General features: G+C 42.0%; 1 protein-coding gene across 1 annotated transcript in view; it reads right to left on the bottom strand.

The window, feature by feature from the left end:
- LOC116052867 (CXADR-like membrane protein) overlaps positions 1-23,007 on the bottom strand; it is a 173,616-nt gene that overhangs the window by 53,175 nt on the left and 97,434 nt on the right. The window contains exon 2 of the mRNA XM_031303695.2: positions 739-896. Coding sequence (XP_031159555.1) covers positions 739-896 — 158 coding nt within the window. The remainder of the gene's footprint in view (positions 1-738; positions 897-23,007) is intronic.

Here is a 23,007-nt window from a genome sequence, read left to right on the forward strand (position 1 = left end):
AAACACATGTAGGTTTATGGTGATTTTTCCTGTCTTGACTTCTCAGCCGTGTCGACAGTGAGACACACGATCAGGCACACAGAGAGAAAGACCAACGGAAGGACACACACACACACACACACACACACACACACACACAACCAAACACACGGAAAGAGAGAGAGAGCGAGAGAAAGAGCAGTTCTGTAGAGTGGAGAGGAGAAGGATCGCTTTGTGACCGCCGTGGAGAAATGAGCGTCTGGTATGAACAGCTAGGCCCACTATCAGGTAGGGTGTGAAGCCTGTGAGTGTCCCACTGCAGCATGGGGGACAGTGTGGTAATCAAATTTTATTTAAAGTGTAAAATCATCATTAAACTCTCAGTGCACTGTCTCAGCACTCTGCACTTTACAATTAAAGGAACAAAGAAATAACACACAGCAACAAAACAATTGAACAGCATTAAAGCAGTAATAATAAACAATACAAAACCAGCAACATAGGAGAATAAGTGAAAAAGGTTTGTTTGTAAAAAACGCAGAAAGGCTGGTGTGTTATGGTTGGCTGTAGTATAATGAGTAGAGATGGATTTTCAATCTGGATTTAAAAATGGCAACTGAGTAGCTTCTTTAACATGTAGTGAGATGAGGGGCACAGCAGTAACCAACAGACTTGGTTGGACATAATACATTTTTTGTTTGTTTTCTAGTGTGTTCCATCCTTCAGTAAACATTTAAGCTGTTGCATGAAGACACTCACCACTCTCTGCCTGTTTGTTGGCTTGAGAAGCAGCCACTCGATGTCAAGAGTGGGGTCATCACCCACCCAGAACTTATGGTGGCAGGGCAGTGTGGCATTGTCTCCAACAACCCTCTTCATCTCCGTCTGGGCGCATGTCGTCAGAACACCCAGCAGAACTGTAGAGAGACAGACCAGTCCAAGATTATTGTTCACTGCATCAGAAAGGAATATTTAGTACAGTTCAAAGTATAAATCAGACAACAAACAGCATACAACTGTTCTGTGTAACTTGGTTTTTTATAATCAAACTTCTGTCACCACGTTGCTGCTTTTTTTCTTATGACCAATATTTCTGACTAAAGCACTGGGTACAGGAAGAGGCAGCTCTAAGACTGTGCAAAATATTCTTACTCCCACCTTGTCAAATACTGACGCTTGGCTCTGGGTCGGGACCGATGTGCAGGGTAAAACCACTTAGGGTTGAAATGATCATGGGTGGGGTTAAAAAATGTATAGTTAGGTCACACACAGGACAACAACGGGACATGAACCACCTGTGTTGTTTGACCCTGACCCATCCACCACCCCAGTTTTGGTTTTTCATACTACTCACTATTGTGCGTTCCATACAGACGCTAAAGGATGCTCTGTGCACGTATCCGAAGCTGAGAGACACTGAACAAGCATAAGTATGTGATGAGTTGGGAGTGAGAATAGGTTGGATTGTGAGATTAGAAAGTCTGAGCTCATGAGGTGCACTTTAAGGAAACATATCAGCTGAAGATTACATTGTAGCATTTCATTTTGCAGCAAAGCAGCGCTTCCTTTTCACACTGCAATGCTTTTAAACAGAAGATGATATATGAGCCGTGCCATGCCAGACATCAGATTGTCTGTTGTGGTGGATTGTTTTCAAGTCATCTACAATTCATGTAGATTGATGTGGCCATGTTGATGATAATCAAAGGAGGGTGCAATAAATGGACAGTTCAGAAGACTAAACCAGTGTGAACATGATTGGAGAAAATTTCACCTACAGTTAATATTTAATATACTTTCTTCCAGTACAAAGTGCCACCACAGATACAGTCAAACACATGTTATATCTGGTTTCAACCAAGAATAACTTACAGCTTCAGCGTCAGTAATGTGTAACTATGACTATGACACACACACACACACACACACACACACACACACACACACACACACACACACACACACACACACACAGGTTACACTAATAATAAGCCCAACACAAAAATGACACATGGTACAATGGGTAAGATCCAGAGGGGATATGAGACACAGAGTGCTACTGGCACTGCTGAGCTACCAAGAGGCTGGGGATGAAAGCCTGAGCTTCCAATTGTTTCATCTTTTATTTATTTATCCTTCCTGGACAGTGATCAACTGCATGGACTGTGATGTCCTGCTGGCTGGACACATTTGTGTGGGAGCAAAAATAGAACGGGAAAATGTGTGTGTGGACATCAGCAAAGTGTGTGCATGTGCCTGTGTTTAAATTGCAGCTCTGTGTGTATACACCAGTTTCAATGAGTGCCTGTGTGTTTGATATTAGCAGATGACATGAATGTGTTTTCTGCAGATGTGTGTGGACAGGTGTGTGTTTTACTGTGAGCTGGTGAGGCAACTGTGAGCTGGTGAGGCAATGTTGAAAACAACAGACAAAGCAAAAAATCTAGGTGTAGTCATGGACCCAAACCGGAATTTCAACAGCCACATTAAGACAATAACAAAATCAGCCTATTACCATTTTAAGAATATATCAAGGATTAGAGGACTTATGTCTCAACAGGACTTAGAAAAACTTGTCCATGCTTTTATGTTTAGTAGACTTGACTATTGTAATAGTGTCCTTACAGGTCTCCCTAAAAAATCAATTAGACAGCTGCAGCTGATTCAAAATGCTGCTGCTCGAGTTCTAACTAAGACCAAGAAAGTGGATCACATTACTCCAGTTCTCAAGTCTTTACACTGGCTTCCTGTGCCTCAAAGAATAGACTTCAAAATACTTCTGCTGGTATATAAATCCCTAAATGGCTTAGGGCCAAAATATATTTCTGATCTGTTATTGCACTATGAACCACCCAGACCTCTCAGGTCGTCTGGAACAGGTCTGCTTGTTGTCCCCAGAGCCAGAACTAAACAGGGGGAAGCAGTGTTTAGTTTAGTAGTGAGTTTAGTTTTTACGCTCCATATATTTGGAACAAACTTCCAGAAAGCTGCAGGTCAGCCGCGACTGTCAGCTCTTTTAAATTAAGACCTTTCTTTTTGATGTTGCCTATTCTTAATTTTTTGAACTGTTCATTTTATTGTATTTTATTTTGTATTAATTTTATACTGAACTGTGAATTTTATGCTTGTATTTTATCTTGTATTATATTTGTATTCGTCAATATTTTTCTTTTTTTTTTAATTTCCTATCTTGCTCTTTGCTTTTTAATGTTTTATGTAAAGCACTTTGAGTTGCCCTGTGCTGAAATGTGCTATATAAATAAAGTTGCCTTGCCTTACTTATAGAATCTGTGCATAATTGAGTTTTTGCATTTCTGTTTGACTCTGTATGTATTATAGCTAAATGTAGCAGGCACCCTTCATACACTGTGGCCTAGGCTAACATATAAGGTGCCACCTGCTTATCAAATACACACATCTTTTTTGGGGGCTCAAGGACATTTAGAGATTGGACAGCAGGGCCCCAGATCGAACCAGCAACCTTCTGATTGGTAGGCGACTGCTCTACCACCTGAGCTACAGCCGACCCTAGGAAGCAGCCCAATCGCCAAAGTCAAAGCAGCAAGCAGCATTGAACAGATGCCCAATTGTCAAAGTCAAAGCCGCAAGCAGCGTTAAGCGTGTTTCTAGCTTCACAAAGCTGAGCAAAACCCATTCAGATGGTTTAATACTGCATAGAAAAAGTGGTGAAACCATGCACACACCTGGTCCATCACTACAATAGATGGGCTCCTCAGTGCTGGCTGCTGTATCCAGTACCTTCTTCCCAACCTCAACAGGGAGAAAAGGCTGTTACCCATGTGGTTTGGATCTTAAAAGGAGACCTATTATATACTGTTTTCAGGTTTATACTTACACTACCGGTCAAAAGTTTGGGGTCACTTAGATGTCCATTCCACTCCATTCCAGACAGAATACCAGCTGAGATCAGTTGCATTGTTTTTTTAACCAGGGCAGCAATTTTCAGATTACATTATGTGTTTACATAATTGCAAAAGGGTTCTTGACTGTTGTAGGCAGAAGTGGCTGAAGAAACACTTGAAATCCATGCTTTTTGGTCGTAACGTCCTACCCAAATTAAAAGTGGTACAGCTCCCATATACTCTGACCCTCTGGGGTGAGCCTGACATCATTGGAAAGGTGACTGATGTGGGTGTGTTTGTGTATTTGAGAAGTATTGTATTTTGTAGTTTTTTGGCTTTTTTCTTTGCACTTTTCAAATTCATATAAAAAATGATTTTTTTCATAAATTCATATAAAATCCATTTTTGAGTCTTTTGGCTTTTGGATTCTTTCTGTAGTAAGCTGAGACATGTGGCTATGGCCATGTGTTGTCTTGATCTCACCAGATGTGTTTACAGCAGTGTATTCTAATCATTTTACAGATGTATGACTTGGATGGAAATAAAAACCTCCATTCTAGCCTCTGTAACTCTGTCAGTAAGGTCTAGAATCACCCTGACACAAAAACTTTAGAGTGTTTCCTTTCTAATGATGTCAGGCCCACTCCAGAGGGTCAGAGTATATGGGAGCTGCACCACTTTTAATTTGGGTATGACGTTTAGACCAAAAAGCATGGATTTCAAGCGTTTCTTCAGCCACTTCTGTCTACAACAGTCGAGAACCCTTTTGCAATTATGTAAACACATAATGTAATCTGAAAACTGCTGCCCTGGTTAAAAAACAATGCAACTGATCTCAGCTGGTATTCTGTCTGGAATGGAGTGGAATGGACATTTCGATGTGTTTTCGAAGAATTTTTTGTTTCCACTAGAAAATGTTTACATGCTTTAAAGAACCCCTATTATGCTTTTTAGGGTTAGGGTTGGTAGGTGTGTTATATAGTTTTTTTGTGTATTTTAAAGATGTAGTACAAAAATCCCACAACAAATAACAAATAAGAATGGATTGATTTGAATTAACACGTTAACAACACATAGACAATATGTTAACAATGCACAAACAACACATTGACAACATTTAATCAATTTCACGTAAGTCTAAACCATTTGGCCACTTTTCCAGTTTGAACAAAGAAGTGTCATAAATTGCTTGCTAATTCCACCCGACACTGGGCAACACTGGTTACAGATAACGAGCCAAACAAAGTTGTCAGTCATCTGGCGAGGGCACTGTTTCCCTACGCTGTGACAAGAGTGTGTGAATGAAACATTAAGTTAATAACTTTTACTAATTTAGTGGCCAGTCGGTGTAATTTTGACATAGGTCAACTCGAAGAAAAAGCCAGTTGTGCATTGGAAGAGCGCCACCTACTGTACCGGAGGTAGAGCTAATCCCGTCATCCTTCCCAATTTCCCCCGCTCATGTATATGGGGAGAACTGGCAGAACTTAACCGGGATAAAATCATACCCAGTTATTGCTGTACATGGAAACCCATTGAGTGTCTAGCCACGTGTGCACGTGGAACTGCTGGGATTGGTTGAAGTCGTGGGAAACTTGCGGAAAAGTTTCGGTGATTGGTCAAAATTGCGAGTCGCACCAAATTCACGGTCATTGGTTGAATTTGTGTGAATTGGTGCGATTGCGACATCGCGAAATCCTGGAGGGACTGCCTTCTCCATGAGGGTGCTTCGGCTTTGGAGCATAATTTTATTTTATTTATTCAAATTGTCATTTTACTTTCCTTAAGCTGCCCCATCTTCTTTTTTCACTATTCCCGCGATGTTTATATTTGTGTATGTGCTTTTGTTCCTTCCGTCAAAGCACTTTCTATTAAGCACAAACTATTAAATTAACTACTATTTACAGGCAAATAAATTTACAAATAAAGTTATTATTATAAAAAAACATTAACAATTGTGTTGGGGAAAAAGTTTCAACAGTGATACGACTCGCAGTCACAAGATGTAGTAGATGTAGTACATGTAGATGAGTAAAATACAAATAAGCTCTGTTTAACCCTTGTGTTGACTTCGGGTCACATTGACTCGTTTTAAATTTTTGTTTTATATCAGAAAATATGGGACGTAGAAATAAGCGCTGAAAATGTGTAGAACTCCCAGTAGACTTCTCAGTGGACCAATCCTAGTGGCAGTGTGGGACGCACAGGGCCCAGTTACCCTTCAAAGAGTTGTAAGTCACACCGCCTTCCTGCTTGCTTGCTCATATGCAAGTCAGCACATTGACTGAGCTCTGAGGCGGCTACCACAGAAGGCTCTGATCTTAGGAAGAACAATTAAAATAGAAAGAAATGAAAAAAGAAAGGAGGGCAAACTCCCTCCGAGATATTTTCTCCCGGATCTCCTAATTGTTTCTTTTTTCATCCTGTTGTTGGCTGTTGGTGTATTGTTTAATTAAAGGAGTGTCTTTTTCTCTTTTATGCATGTTAAATATTTCCGTTGTGATTTTTGCCATTGTATTTAATGTGGTGAATGTTCTTGTACACTGAACTGATTAAATAATGAAGAAAATGTCCAGACTGGTAGCTCACGTCTTACGATTATGGCAATGTCTAAGAACTTTGACAGATTACAAGCCCACCCCCTCCACCTGTCAAGGGCTGATGCGTCTAAAAGCGAACATACAATTTGTTTAACTCCCTTGCTTTGAAGGGGTGATTAAGTGATTATATAGGGTATTTCACCCTGTTCCTTAAGATCTCCTAATAGGGTATGTAACATTGGTTGGGCTGAAAATTGCCTGAATGCTATTTTATTAGGCCCTTAACTACCCTGTGAATATGGCTCTATTTGGAACAAGAGCTTTTCTTCCAAATATGGTATGCTCATGAATATTTAGATGAGCTGCGCACTGATTGGTTTGAGCGAACCCCACAGAAACACATTGGAGACGAGACAGCAAGTCTCATATTTCAGACACTGCAAAGTTATACATTGTTTGTCGGGCTATTTCGTTATTAAATTCACTTCTGAGACTTTTTTATGCGAGAAATCAACTATATAAAGCTCAAATATGGGCCGTTTTACAAAAATCCACACAGTCTGACGGAAAGCAGCAACCTCCATACCCAGTGAAAGTCACCGTTTCCCTGGGTACTGGACTACTTGGGGCTGGCTGCTGGCTGCCGGCATAACTAGACTATATTTAGTTTGAATTTCGTCACGCCACTTATATAACATCTACCCCAAGGTCTTATAAAGCTAACAATGGTGTCCAATTTCAATTTAATGCATTTTTGTGAACATTATCTATGGATTTCGTTAGCTGCTACTGTCCCTTCAATCCTATGTGTACTGATCGCGGCTAGTTAGCTCCACTTTCGGCATAATTCGAGTATATTTACAGTTTGAATTTCGTCACGCCACTTATATAACATCTACCCCAAGGTCTTTTAAAGCTAACAATGGTGTCCGATTTCAATTTAATGCATTTTTGTGAACATTAGGGATTTCGTTAGCTGCTACTGTCCCTTCAATCCTATGGGTAAAGATCGCGGCTAGCTGCAGGCCCTGGAGCTCCATCAGGGCCTCGGCATTTTGTAGTCCAGTAACCCAGAACCGGTGACTTTGCGCGGGTACGGAGGCTTCCCTTCGTGACGGAGATCCAGCTAGCTCACAGTGAGCCGGAGTCTATGAAGTAGGACACGCCGGGCAGCGAGGCAGCACCGGCCACTGTCACGTAGCCTGCTGAGCTCCTGCTGAACTGCGACACACAGTCGGACAAAATTTGCAATTAGCCATCAATTTTCGTAAAACGGCCCATATTTGACCTCTACATAGTTGATTTCTCGCATAAAAAAGTCTCAGAAGTGAATTTAGTAATTAAATAGCGGACCTCTGGAGATCTGCATGACCTAGCTAGATTCAGAAAACTAAGCTGACCTCAGGTCAATGGTGTAGCCTATGCAAATGTGGGGCGTGACAAAGACTAGGAGTTGAGATGCTTACGTCAACTTTTAGCTTTGTTCAGATTCGTTCATTTTCAGCGGCAGTTTCAAAATGTGAGATTTGCATAGTAAAGGGGTATCAATGGGATTTTGAGCTTCTATGTATGTCCTATTTACCCACCGAACTGTCGTTATTCAACTATGACAAGGTAAAATCGGTTTTGCATCCTATCACCCCTTTAAAGCAATAGAGCTAAACAAGTTGTATGTCACGCCCCGGTGACTCTCTGGGGCCTGTTTCACAAAACCAAGATAAGGGATTAAGCCGGGATTTATCAGTTATCCTGGATGATTTAAGCCTTGACTCGGTTTCACGAAAGTGGAGGCACATAAATCACCATGGAGATTTATTCTGTGCAGCTAGCCTGCTCCCGACCAGGCTAACAGCCAGGATTTATTAATCCTGCACTGTTACAGTGTGGAGCCTTTTCTGATCACCCAGCAGTGGTTTTACCCTATTGTTATCAGCCTGGATTAAAATACAACAGGTGCATATTGCTGTTCATTTAAGTGCTGTTATTATTTAAGTTGTGACCATAATGTTTTTAATAATTATTCATGTGACAGTCATGTTACTGTTATATTGCTGTATGAGACTGCTGTTCATTGTTGTTAGAAGTTGATGAATATATTACCAGTTGTTGAGATATTAGAAAAGGCTGATAACATTTCAAATGTGTTTTAAATGAAGTCTGTTACTAAGGGCAACACATACAATGCTGTACATTTCTATAGTTGACTAATGCACCTTGAATTATTTTAGTTGATACATTTTTTTTAATTCTTTAACAATAAGGATCATGTTTGTTCCACTTCCATGTGCATGGTATTTGGCATTCTTAGCACACAAATTGTGTTGTCCAGTAAACTGGGACTATAATTTGGGAGGATTATACAATTTAAAGAACATATCCTAATTGTACAATCCTCCCAAATTATAGTCTTAGTTCACTGGACCAGTAACTATCTAGTGATGTAGGCTACTGTACATTCATGTAACAACAGTGGAGAGGACACCCCAATGGTTTTTGACCTTATGTTTTGCTGGGGGGGGGAATAACTGATGAATATACTCTGTTCCATTCATGTTTACAGTGTGCATGGGATTATCACTTAATTATCTTTATAGTTTCTAGATTTTAGAGTCCAATTTCTTCAGTGTCTTTATTTTCTATGTCCACAAGGGAGCAAGGCATATAATATGTAGAGAAGAAACTCGTCCTCTATAAAAAATAAAAAAAAACGCGAGAAAAAGCGTGGTAGATAATAGCGTACCGACTGAATGATAGTCTAAAAATATACATTTATGAACTACTGCTCTTAACTGAATTTTTTTGCAAAAGCAAACAGCTGTACACTTTGCATTAAAAGCGAGCAGTGGAAGTTAATATGACTTAGGAAATTTATATTTTAGCCCATGAGAGAGAGGGAGGAACAGAGTGAAAGAGATATTTACGCATCATACTCTAGCATTGTAGAAAATTGATCTTCATGGTAAATTTCCTGAGTAACATTATCTTCTGCTTACTTTTAAGGCAAAGAGTACAACTGTTAATGTGTGCAAATGATTAGTAACCTAATCCTTGAATGGAATGATTATGACGGTTTCAGTTCAGAGCAGTGGTCAGTAAATGTATATATTTAGGCTACGCATTCAGTCGGTCCGTGATCGTCTGCTACGCTTTCTCTCACTGTTTCATTACATTACATTCTTTTCTTTTTATACAAAAAAATGTGTTTCACATCATCATACTTCCACAAGAAGCTGCTGCTCACTCTGTATAAAGTATGTACAATGCGTATTCTCCATTTTGGCATCAGTAAATCTGTGATCGACCTCACGGTCTTTTGAGGAAAGCCGTGGACGCGCATCTATCTGAATTACTTCAGCCTGGCTCAACCTAGTCGCTCCTCCTCAGCCTGGCTTGGCCTTCGTGAAACGCACCAAGCCAGGATGCACAGATTAGACTAGGTCAAGCCTCGCTTTATCAGTTATCCTGGATTTATATATTCTGCTTTTGTGAAACAGGCCCCTGGTCTGGTGTGACTGTGTTTTTGTTTCTCGTTTGGTTGCTTGCAGTTTGGCTGGTGTGTTTTTTGTTTTCTCCCTTTCCCTAACGTCATTCTCCACAGTGTGTGGACACGCCTCCTCCTGCTGCTTTCTCCTCGCACCTGGTTCCTATTCACTAATCAACTCACCTGCTACTCATCAGCTCATCTACCTCCTTTATAGATCAGTGTGACCTTCTGCTCGACGCCGGATTGTTACTTAGCCTGAGTATGAGTTCTTTGCTGCTCTCGCTAGTGTTTTCTTGTTCTGAGTTTTTGCCTCGATCTAACTTGTCTGTTTTCATGTCCTAGAAGAAATACTCACCTTCAGCAACCACCTGATCTTGGACCCAGTCAGCTCCACTCCAGTCCCCTGCTTCTACAAACCTTTATCTCCTCGCCAAACTCCGCTACCAGCTCCTACCACTACGGACCAGTTCATCTCCTACCACAAGTTATTTTTGACAAATAAATATTTTTTCTTTTTTCACTACTTCAGTGTCCGCGTCTGAGTTCTGTCCCCCAAACCTGACATTGTATGCTCCCTTTGAGGCAATCAGCAGCCAACAAGCAGAAACAGCTGAAGCAGAGTGAAGGCTTTTTAAACATGTGAACACCAAACAAGCAGCAGGACCTTACGGCATCAGTGGACGAGTCCTCAAACTGTGCGCTCTCCATCTAGCATCAGTGTACACAATGATATTCAACCTGTCACTGGTTCACTCTGTCATATCCATACTGTGGCCAAGAACACAAGAGCAGCGAGTGGAATCACACACAGGTGTAGACACTGTCAGACTAGCTAAAGCGTGCCTTCAGGAATGTCAGCACAGACACCGGGATCAACAGCAGCAAATAAAAACATACGGTAAATATTTGTCCTGTAACATACTACATTTTGTATTCATAAGCTGACTGGCGGTGGTGGTGAGAGTTCAGCTCTGCCAACGGACTTACACTAAGGTTCAGAGGCAGCCTCTAGCGGACTGACTGGGAAGGGGCCCTTTCTCAGAGAGAGTTGGCCTATATTTCCCCCTTCACTTCAAACTGAAGAATGTTCTTCAGACTTTGGAAGTCCTATTACATTATTGTCAATGTTTGTTCTAAGCTGTTCAAAGCATGTTATTGTGTTACAGTTATCTTTACTTAAGGTTTCAAAGCTTTGCCTGTGGGAACATAACGGTGTAAAGTATTTTCAGTTTAGCTGTGATGCAGCCTCATGAGGATAAGCTAATGTCCTTGAATGTGAACAGATTGGTAAATCTGATTTAAAGGTCTATGGGAATGGCCAAATTGAAAAAACAGAAGGCATATTTTCTTTGCAAGAAACGCATCTTTCTCAACAAGTAAATAGGACTACAGTAACAGAAATATGTGTAGAATCAAGACAGTCAAGACGGCCCCGTGTTCGGTGGACTGGGTACACCTTGTTCACTTACATAACCTACAAATCATCCACGGGATTAATTATGCATCACATTCAATTGAATTCAATTACATTTTTTTATAGTATCAAATCATAACAAGAGTTATCTCAAGACACTTTACAGATAGAGTAGGTCTAGACCACACTCTATAATTTACAAAGACCCAGCAGTTCCAGTAATTCCCCCAAGTTCAAGCATTTAGTGTGACAGTGGCGAGGAAGAACCCTTTTCGGGAGAAATCTCGGATGGTGAGGAAAACTTCCTTTTAGGGAGAAACCTCGGACAGACCCAATCCAATCCACTTTGTTAAAATCGTGCTATATAAATAAACACAAGGTTTCCAAAGTGCTGCACAAAAAGATAAAACAGAAATAAGTAGAATAAATAAAATACAATATGACAAACACAATACAAATATGCAAGTATACACATAAGATCAACACTCTACCTGGTGTTAAAAGCCAAAGAAAAGTTTTAAGAAGATTTTTAAAATTAGACAGAGAGAAGGCCTGTCTAATGTGCAGAGGCAGTCCATTCCAAAGTTTTGGAGCTGCAACGGCAAACGCTTGGTCCCCTCTGAGCTTAAGCCTAGCTTTAAGCACCATCAGGAGCAGCTGGTCAGCTGACCTGAGAGATCGGCTGGGAGTGGAGGGGTGCAGCAGCTCAGAGAGGTAAGTTGGGGCAAGGCCATTCAAGGCTTTAAAAACAAATAAAAGAATTTTAAAATGAATCCTCAAATGGACAGGCAACCAGTGGAGTGAAGCTAAAGTAGGTGAAATGTGCTCGTGCAGCAGCATTTTGTACTAGTTGAAGACGAGCAATGGAGGACCCACTAGCCCCTATATAAAGTGCATTACAGTAATCCAGCCGAGTGGTCACAAAGGCGTGGATTACTGTCTCAAAGTGCTGTCTCTGAAGGACTGGTTAGATTTTTGCCAGCTGCCTTAACTGGAAAAAGCTAGACTTCACCACAGCTTTAACCTTGCTGTCAAATTTGAGGTCTGAGTCCACTTTTACCCCCAAATTTGTCACAATTGGCTTGCGATACTGTGCCAGAGAACCCAGATCAACTGGGGGGGGGTTCACAGAAGAGCCACCAAAGACCATGACTTCTGTCTTTTCTTCATTAAAATTTAGAAAATTTAAAGACATCCAAGCTTTAATGTCATGTAAACACTGTAGCAGTGGGTTAACAGAGTAGGAATCACACTTTTTGAGGGAGACAGATCTGGCTGTCGTCTGCATAGCAGTGAAAAGAAATACCATGTTTCCTGAGAATGGAACCAAGTGGGAGTAGATATAGAGAAAATAAAAGAGGGCCAAGCACCGAGCCCTGTGGGACCCCACATGAGAGAGGAGCAGTGGAGGACACTGAGTCATCAAGGCCGACTCAGAAAGTCCGATGTGACAGGTAGGACCTGAACCATTCCAGTGCTGTGCCACCGACGCCCACCCACTGCTCCAAACGACCATGAGGATGTCATGGTCCACTGTATCAAATGCTGCAGTCAAATCTAAAAGTACAAGGATAACACAGTGACCAGAGTCAGTAGCTAAAAAGATATCATTAAAAACTCTTAAAAGCGCTGATTCTGTGCTGTGCAATGTTTTAAAACCGGATTGAAAAATTTCAAGAATACACCCAGGCTCTTGGTAGGTGGTGTCTGACAGTGCCGGTTGGGGGTGTGATGAACAGTGGCAAATAGTCACAATAAAGATAATGGAACTATGACTAGAAAATGGTAGTTGTAGTAGTTCATGGCGTAGCAGGGCACTGCAGGGCGTTACAGGGTGTAGCAAGGCACTGCAGGGAATAGCAGGGCGTATCAGTGCACTGTGTATTGTTGAGTCATCAGCATACATCACCATTTTTGCATTTTTTAAGGTTAAAGGTAATTCATTTGTAAATATGGAATATAGCAATGGCCCCAGACAGCTTCCTTGTGGAATTCCACACCTCAGAAAAACTCCCATTAAAGTACACGGTCTGTGTCCTATTTGCTAAATAGCTTTCTAGCCAAAGAATTGCACTTGAATCGAAACCATAACATTTTAGTTTTTTTAATAACAAATTGTGATCAATGATATCAAAAGCCGCAGTGAAATCCAACAACACAACCCCTACTATTTTCTTATTTTCTATTTCTCTGTGCCAGTCATCTGACATTTAAGTGAGGGCTGTGCCTGTTTGAATGTCCAACTCATGTTGAGAATCTGTATATAAATCATTAACTGAAAAATAACATTGTATTTGTTAAAATGCAATTTTCTCCATGATCTTACTTAAAGCCAGCAGCAGGCTAATTGGTCGATTATTAGGGCCACTAAAAGGTACAGTTGCATGCTTAGATAAAGGAATGATTTTTGCAGTTTTCCATGCTGTTGGATAAACAAATTTTTCAAAACTCAGGATCAACACATGGCAAACTGGAATGGCAATCAAGTTTTCCACTAATTTGAAAAGTTTTGTATCCACGTTATCCACACCAGATGGTTTGTCTTTACAACTGAGTAGCAACTTTTCCACATAGCTCACATCAACTTTAGTAAATTCAAAAGCACATTGTTTTCATATTATAATTTGATCTCTAATCACAACCCGTTCTCATTCCTTAGCTTGCGGTAAACTTGTCAGATTCATAATTGGAGTTATTTGCCATTTTCTTTGCTTGATCTCTCTGTACCATACAATCCTTCAATTTGTCATCAATCCAAGAAGATCTCACATTTGTAACGGTTCTCTTTTTCACAGGTGCGTGCTTATCAATTATTTCTACAAACAGCTTATTAAAAGCCTCAACAGCGTCATCTGGATCATCCTTCCCCAACAAACTATCCCAGCAAATATTTCTAACATCTTCTATAAAATGGTTCTCATTGAAGTGTTTATATGCTCTCTTAATAATGATTTGTGGTCCGGCTTTTGGGACCTTTGATTTCCTTACTACAGCCACTAGGTTATGATCACTACATCCAATTGGCAAAGACATAACTTTGCTGCATTGTTCTGCTTGGTTAGTATATATATATATATGATCTATACAGGTTGCCGATTTGGATCCATCCTTTTTTAAGCATACTCATGTTGGTTTAGTTATCACTTGTGTTAATCCACATGCATCTGTGATAGTGTGAATCTTATTCTTAAGTGGACAATGTAAATACTTCCAATCAATATTTAGATCTCCAAGGAGCTTTCATTTCATTGGCATGATCACATACAGTATCATATCACACAATTTATCTAGGTAATCAGAATTTGCATTAGGTGGTCTATAACAGCAGCCCACTAATAAGGGCTTCAAATGGGGGATATGTGCTTGAAGCCATAATGCTTCTATTTCTGTTGACATTAAGTCCATCCTTACTTTCACAGGTATATGACAACATACTATATTACTGGTGCACATATGTGTAAAGTTGTGACTGCAGATTTTTGTGGTGCATGCGCTCACTGCAAAAGCAGTGTGTGTCTGGGTTACAGTTTGTGAGTCACACTTTTCTTCTTCCTTCACTGGAAATTTTTGAAATTCTAGTCAAAGGTGCGCTCACCTTTGCTCACGCAGCGAAACACCGGAGGAGAGGGAAACGGGCTGGTGCGCTTGTGCGTCTCTGCCAGCGAGGATCACGCACACCGTTACCTGGAATATTCCTCTCTAACGTGCGCTCTCTGCCCAACAAACTGGAGGAATTACAACTGCTGTTGGGGGGAAACAGGGACTTTTCTTCATCTGCTGTTTTGTGCTTCACGGAGACGTGGCTCTGCGGATTAATACCGGACTCTGCGCTGCAGCTGGCAGGCTTCCAGCTTTTCAGAGCGGACAGAGACACGGACCTCTCCGGCAAAACTAAAGGTGGAGGAATCTGTTTCTACATCAACAGCAGTTGGTGCAACGACGTGACAGTGATCCAGCAGCATTGTTCTCCTGACCTGGAGTATTTCATCATAAACTGTAAGCCTTTTTATTCACCCCGTGAGTTTGCTTCATTCATTCTGGTCGGTGTTTACATCTCACCGCAGGCCAACGTGCAGGACACGCAGCGCATGCTTGCCGACCAGATACTGTGCGTGCAGCGGACCAACCTGGACTCCCTAGTTATTGTCCTTGGTGACTTTAATAAAGGGAACCTCACTCATGGACTCCCTAAATATAGACAGCATATTAAATGCCCGACCAGAGAGGAGAATATTCTGGATCACTGTTACACCACAGTCAGGGATGCTTATCACGCCGTCCCCCGTGCTGCACTGGGACACTCTGACATGGTCCACCTGATCCCCGCCTACAGGCAGAAACTTAAGCTCTGCAAACCTGTAGTGAGGACATCAAGGAAGTGGACCAGTGAGGTTGTGGAGGATCTCCAGTCGTGTTTGGATTCTACTGATTGGGATGTGTTCAGGACTGCTACCAACAGTCTGGATGAGTACACAGAGGCTGTGACGTCATACATCAGCTTCTGCGAGGACTGCTGTGTTCCATCATGCACCAGGGTGAGTTTCAACAATGACAAACCCTGGTTCACAGCCATACTCAGAAGATTAAGGCTGGCTAAGGAAAAGACAGATTTAAAGAGTCAAAGTACAAGTTTAGCAAGGCAGTGAAGGAGGCTAAACGTCGGTACTCTGAGAAGCTCCAACGCCAGTTCTCAGCTAACAACTCTGCGACTATCTGGAAAGGACTTAGGCAGATCACCAACTACAAGCCTAAAACCCCCCACTCCTTCAATGACCGACACCTAGCCAACGACCTGAACGAGTTCTACTGTCGATTTGAAAGCCAGTCCTGACACCATCCCCCACGACACCTCCCTACAGCCACTGTGCATCACCTCCACCTCCCCCACCTCAACAGGGTCCTGGGCCCCCCCACCAATGCCCTCCTTAAAGGTCCCCTCCACCTCCACCCCCCCTCCCACCTCAGTGACGACTCTCTCCATCCACAATAGGGACATCAACAGACTCTTTAGGAGACAGAATCCCAGGAAAGCTGCTGGTCCGGATGCTGTCTCCCCATCCAGCTTGAAGCACTGCGCTGACCAGCTGTCTCCAGTGTTCACAGACATTTTTAACACCTCACTGGAGACATGTCACGTGCCAGCCTGTTTCAAGACCTCAACCATAATCCCTGTCCCCAAGAAGCCAAGGACCACAGGACTTAATGACTTCAGACCCGTCGCCCTGACCTCTGTGGTTATGAAGTCCTTTGAGCGCCTTGTGCTTTCACACCTCAAAGCCATCACCGACCCCCTCCTGGACCCCCTGCAGTTTGCCTACAGAGCCAATAGGTCTGTAGACGATGCAGTAAACCTGGCCCTCCACTACATCCTCCAGCACCTGGACTCCGCAGGAACCTACGCCAGGATCCTGTTTGTGTACTTCAGCTCTGCCTTCAACACCATCATCCCGGCTCTGCTTCAGGAGAAGCTCTCCCAGCTTGGTGTGCCTGACTCCAATTGCAGGTGGATCACTGACTTCCTGTCTGACAGGAAGCAGCATGTGAAGCTGGGGAAACACGTCTCCGACTCACAGACCATCAGCACCGGATCGCCCCAGGGCTGTGTTCTTTCCCCCCTGCTCTTCTCCCTGTACACCAACAGCTGCAACTACAGTCACCAGTCTGTCAAGCTTCTGAAGTTTGTGGACGACACCTCCCTCATCGGATTCATCTCTGATAGAGATGAGTCCGCCTACAGGTGGGAGGCTGACCACCTGGTCACCTGGTGCACCCAAAACAATCTAGAGCTCAACGCTCTAAAGACAGTGGAGATGGTTGTGGACTTCAGGAAGAACCCAGCCCCACCTGCCCCCATCACCCTCTGTGACTCCACAATTGACATTGTGGAGTCTTTCCCTTCCTGGGAACTATCATCCCCCAGGACCTCAAGTGGGAGCTGAACATCAGCTCCCTCGTGAAGAAAGCACAACAGAGGATGTACTTCCTGCAGCAGCTGAAGAAATTCAACCTGCCAAAGACAATGATGGTGCACTTCTACACAGCCATCATTGAGTCCATCCTCACATCCTCCATCACAATCTGGTATGCTGCTGCCACTGCCAAGGACAAGGGCAGGCTGCAGCGTGTCATTCGGTCAGCTGAGAAGGTGATTGGCTGCAATCTGCCGCCGCTCCAGGACCTATACGCCACCAGGACTCTGAAGCGTGCTGGAAAGATTGTGGCTGACCCCTCCCACCCCAGACACAAGCTCTTTGAGACACTCCCCTCTGGCAGGAGGCTGAGGTCCATCAGGACCAAAACCTCACGTGACATGAACAGCTTTTTCCCCTCCGCCACTAGCCTTCTAAACAAGGCCCAGAACCCCCCCTTGACTCTCTCCACACCCCACCTCTGGCTCCTCATGCCACTGTACCTACTCTGCTGTAGCGTTCCTTTTTAATACTGTTTAACTTATTTTACTATTTATTTACATTTATTTTATCGTTATTAATACATACTGTGTGTATATGTTTATACTTATATTGTTAAATTCTTTTTATCCTTCTTATATTTGAATGTGTGACATGCACCAACAACACCATGACAAATTCCTTGTATGTGCAACGTACTTGGCAATAAAGCCCTTTCTGATTCTGATTCTGATTCTGATTATAGTCGCCGGGTAAGTTAAGAAGGCAAGGAATCCTGCCTGGCGAGCCTTTTCCATTGAGGCATAGCAGGATTTATTGTCAGATTCTGGTTGTCATGCTGTAGTCCATGGTGAAGCGGACCTCCTTCCCCTCCATATTCAGTGGTGAGTTTCTCGCTGTTTTTAGGATAAGGTCTTGATAGGTATACCTTAGACACACAAAAATCAGCACTCTAGGCTTAGAGGTGGTGTTTCCCCGAGGGGGTCCAATGCGATGCGCTCTCATGATCTCTGGTGGGGCATCTTTCAGTGTGGGAAACCACAGTGACAGCTGATTGTTGATATTGTGTGGCCTCTTTTCCCTCTGGAAGCCCATGAACACAGACGTTATTTCTCCTACTTCTGTCTTCAAGGTCCGCTAACTAGTGATTCTGCAAGTGAACCAGATGAGCGCTCCACATTTTCTGTGTGCTTCATTAAGGTTGGATGGTCAGCTCGTAGTGCACCAGTTTCTTTTTTGAGTAATAATATATCTGACTTGAGTACATCAAGAAGTTTCTCACGGCTGGCAAAACTCTCAATAGCAATAGCATCAGCTCTGGAAAATTTTTTTCCAGTGCAATGTCAATGAGCTCGGCCACTTTATCAGATGATTCCATTGTTTGAATTGTTTGCATGCCCTCAGTGGCAGCTGGCTGTACGTTGTTTTTGGTTCCACGAGGCATATGGCATACATTTCTCGCAGTCACTTGGAATCCTTATAATGCTACTCTTGTTGAGTTTGAAATGTAATCCTGTTTAAAAGCAAACAATTATTCTCACTTCATTGTAAAGAGTCGGGAGATCAGGATACACAAACAGCCATGTCGAATGTTCAGAGGATCAGAGGCCCTGTGCTGCTGTGCTTTTGCTTTTGGTGGAACATGTATACGTTCAAAAGTAGTTTTAGTCGTGCAACAGAAAACTCAGCTTGGACAGATAGTCTAGCTAGCTGTCTGGATTTACCCTGCACAGATCTGAAGAGCAGCTAACCATAGTCCTCATAAATCCACCGGAGGTTAGAACACCAACACAAAGAAAGAGGAAGGTAGCAGAAATCGGCGAAAATACATGCATCTGACGGAATTTCCTGCGGCACCGGAGCAAGTGGAACGTCGAGGATATAGACTACTATTTATATATCTATGGGCATCCCAACTATTCAAAAAAGTAATTTACTGCATAACTGTCTTACCTATTGTCCTCCACCTTCAGAGTGTCCCCCCCTCACACACACACACACACACACACACACACACACACACACACACAGTCTCCTGGCCTCTTTAACTCAGCAGCAGATGGATGAAAGCCCCAGTAGTCTGGGCCCTGTTCTCCTCACACTGAGAGATTCAGCAAGACAGGAAGTAGAAAGTAGACTCAGCAGGGTGTGAACAGGTCTTCCCCGGAGCCCAACATGGAGGAATATACCAGCCATGTGTTAGTGTTACTGTAGTGGAAGAGACAGCCTGAAGCTGTTACTGAACAGACAGCACACAGTTAAACATGTTGGAAGTTACTAAATGGGACTGTTTTCAGGGGCTGTCCTGTTGGTCAACTTATACAGAAATCAAACAGACACTGTAGACCAAATATGATCTTAGCATAAGATATGCTTACAGTTTTTTTTCGATTGCTAAACGACAGTGGGCACAATTGGAGTAACGTCCATCCATCCATCCATCTTCTTCCGCTTATCCGGTAACGGGTCGCGGGGGTAGCAGCTATATATATATATATATATATATATATATATATATATATAGGGAAAGCTCAGAAAGACCTTTTTGGAAATAAAGAAACACTAAATAAGAATGAATCAATTACTGTATACACTATACTGTTTGAGAGAAACAGTAAACAGGTAAAAGAGCAAAGATACCAACATGTCCAGGTAAGACGTCTGACGTTACATACACAGCTATAAAAAAATAAAGTGAAAAACACTACCTTTACTATAGTAAAACTGTGACTTCCTGTTTTTCAGAGAGTGATGGAGGTGGAAGCAATGCAACACCACACGTCATTAGTATTTAGAGATGATGCAATGTTCTTTGTTATTACGTACCTTTAACTTTTTTTCCGGTCATTGCATAAACTACTACAGGCAAAATAAAAGTATATATCTATTGAAGCAAACGGCTGATTTTCATTCCTTTTTGTTTCCTACAACAAATGGTATGTTATAAAATAAAAATGTTCACGTGAAAGAATTTCCCTCTTTTCTTTAAAGAAACTATTGATTAGTGTGAAGTCACTTAAATTATTCACTTAACTGTAAAGATTAAAAGGTTGTAATTTCTGTATTGGTGTTTGACACTAATGTTTTTACTCTCTGTGTGTTCTGAATGACGGTGTGCGTCTCAGTGTGTTCTGAGTGACAGTGTGTGTTATCTCAGTGAGGGTTGTTCATAGTGTTTGGCTGCACTGAGTCTGTTCTGAGATGTGTGTTAAGAGTTGTGTTACTGTGAATGAGTTTTGCAGCTGATGTGAACTGTTTAGTTCAGGTGACTGTTGGTAGTGCAGACTGTGGCTTCAGTTGTGACCAGTGTCGTTTAGCAATCGGAAAAAATTGTAAGTTACTTTTAAATAATATTCTACATGTACATTTCTGAAGTATGATGCATCGTCACTGATTATTATACCCAACAGTATTAAAAAGCAGTTAAAAAAACTATTCACTCAGATTCAGTTTTTAATGCAGCTATTTAAGTTGAGAAATTCAAATTCAAATATAAATGATTCAAGTAAAAGTAAAACTACCTCCCACCTCTGCTCACAGTTTAATACACATTTGATTGTGAAAGTCTCCTTGAGATGTCTCAGGGGGTTAATGGTGCCAGTAAGGTTAAACTGGATTGGTCTAAGGTCACAAATGAAGATGTGCTGTCATACTTTAGAAGAACTGATGTACTTTTGAGCAATATATCTCTGCCCAAAGTTGCAATTTTGTGTTCAGATGTGAATTGTGATATAAGCTCTCACCGTGAGGACCTTTGTGCCATGTACTGTATGATCGTATTGTGGGAGCTGTGTATGAGGCCAGTAGACCATGCTTTACTTATCCTAAAAAAGACACAGCCTCAAGCCAGGGTGGAACAAATATGTGGCGGTTCATCATGCTGAAGCTAAGAATGTTTTTAAGGCCTGGGTCCAGGCAGGCGGCCTGCCTGCCTGGAGAGGGGCCTGTCCTGGAACTCAAAAATGCGTACTAATGCTAGTTACAGTATAAATATGCACTTCGTTACGTCAACAAACATGAAATAAGAGTGGACTCTATGAAATCTCCTTGGCAATAGTGTTACTGGCTTCTGGAAGGAGGTGAGGGCTCTGAACAGGGACAGTACATACTTACGATGCAACATAGAGGGAGTCTCTGGGGCTGATAACATAACTGAGTTGTGGAGGCAACATTATTTTCCCCCTATTCAATTGTGTTAAAAGTGAACCCTACAAAGTTGGCAATATTGTCAATAGTGAAGCAGTGGGAATCACATCCAGTGAGGTCTATCAAGCTTTACACAGCTAGCTGATAACAAAGCAAGTGGTTTAGAACAAATTACTGCAGAGCACCTGAAATGGGCCAGCCCGATGGTTGCAGCTCTTCTTGCCATTTGTTTTACTGGCTTTATGACCCATGGTCTGTTACCAGACCAGTGTACTCCGTTACTTTGGTGCCTGTCATTAAGGACAAAGCGGGCAAGGTGGGTAGTGTGGATAATTATAGGCCAATTGCTTTAGCTAGTGTATTATCAAAAGTCCTGGAAAGATATTTATTAGATAGGTTGTGTGTTTATTTGTACTCTACAGATACCCAGTTTGGCTTCGAGGCCAAGCATGGTACTGATTTATGTATGTACGCACTAAAGGAAATGGTAGAAACCTACAGAAAACAAAATTCCTCTGTTTTTATTAGTTTTATTGATACCTCCAAGGCTTTTGATCGAGTTAACCATTACAAGCTGTTTTTGAAATTGAGCCAAAGAGGAGTGCTGAACAGTATAATTAGGATTGTAGTGGGAATTTGTCCAAAATAAGGCCCTAAGGCCTGTCAAATCTGACTGCAATTGATTAATTCCTGCGCGTTCTTTCATCAGACTTAAGTTTACCAGAACATAAGGATCAATCTGAGACGAAGAGTTCAGTTAAGCAAAGTTTACTGAGTCCAGCATAAGAGTTACAACACAGCTGTGGGTTCACATAAACAGAGTCTATGTTTCCCTAGCAACAGACACGAAGTCAGAGCCCGGTCCACCAGGATCTCGGTTCGAATGAGCTCCGATCTAAGCTTTCCCTGTGTCTTTATTCTCTCCTCACAGGGAGGTGTCTTTTAGTTTCTAGACAGAAACTATTACCTTCACAAACACACACACACACACACCAAGGAATGTACTCTTATGCCATAAAAGGCTTAAACTATCGTTAAAGGCTTAAGCTTAACCTTCTATGTGTCAGAGACATTTCCTTGAACCAGTTCCTCAATGACTGCACACAGCTCTTTTGCAACTAACACAAATACACACATTTTGTTAATAATATATTTCTACAGGATCCTGGCTTATTGGTATGCCAATCAGAGCGTGGAGATCAAATGGGGAAATGCAGTCTCTACTCCTTTCGGTGTTGGTAACAGAGTCCATCTTTAATATCTACGTGGATCACCTGTCTGACCAGCTAAGAGCATGTAAAACAGGATGTATGATTGGTAACACGCTAGTGAACCATCTTATGTATGCTGATGACTTGGCTGTTGTGTCTCCTAGCAGTGCTGTGTTTCAGGAGTTGTTGAATATATGTTCTGATTATGGTGTTAAATTTGATGTGAAAGAAAATGCCAAAAAGAGTTTGGGTATGATATTTAGAGTAAAAGGGGACAAGGACCTTATTATTTTACCATATTTTCATCTGTCAGTTCTATCTGTTTTGTTGTAAAATGAAGTATCTGGGTCACATCATAACGGATCAAATGTCTGATGATGATGATGACATGTATAGGCAGCAGGCATGTTTTATATGCAAGTGATGCTGTCATGCTGGCTAGGAAGTTCTCGTGGTGTTCA

The sequence above is a fragment of the Sander lucioperca genome, chromosome 13, assembly GCF_008315115.2.
Source record: "Sander lucioperca isolate FBNREF2018 chromosome 13, SLUC_FBN_1.2, whole genome shotgun sequence".
NCBI classification, from domain to species: domain Eukaryota; kingdom Metazoa; phylum Chordata; class Actinopteri; order Perciformes; family Percidae; genus Sander; species Sander lucioperca.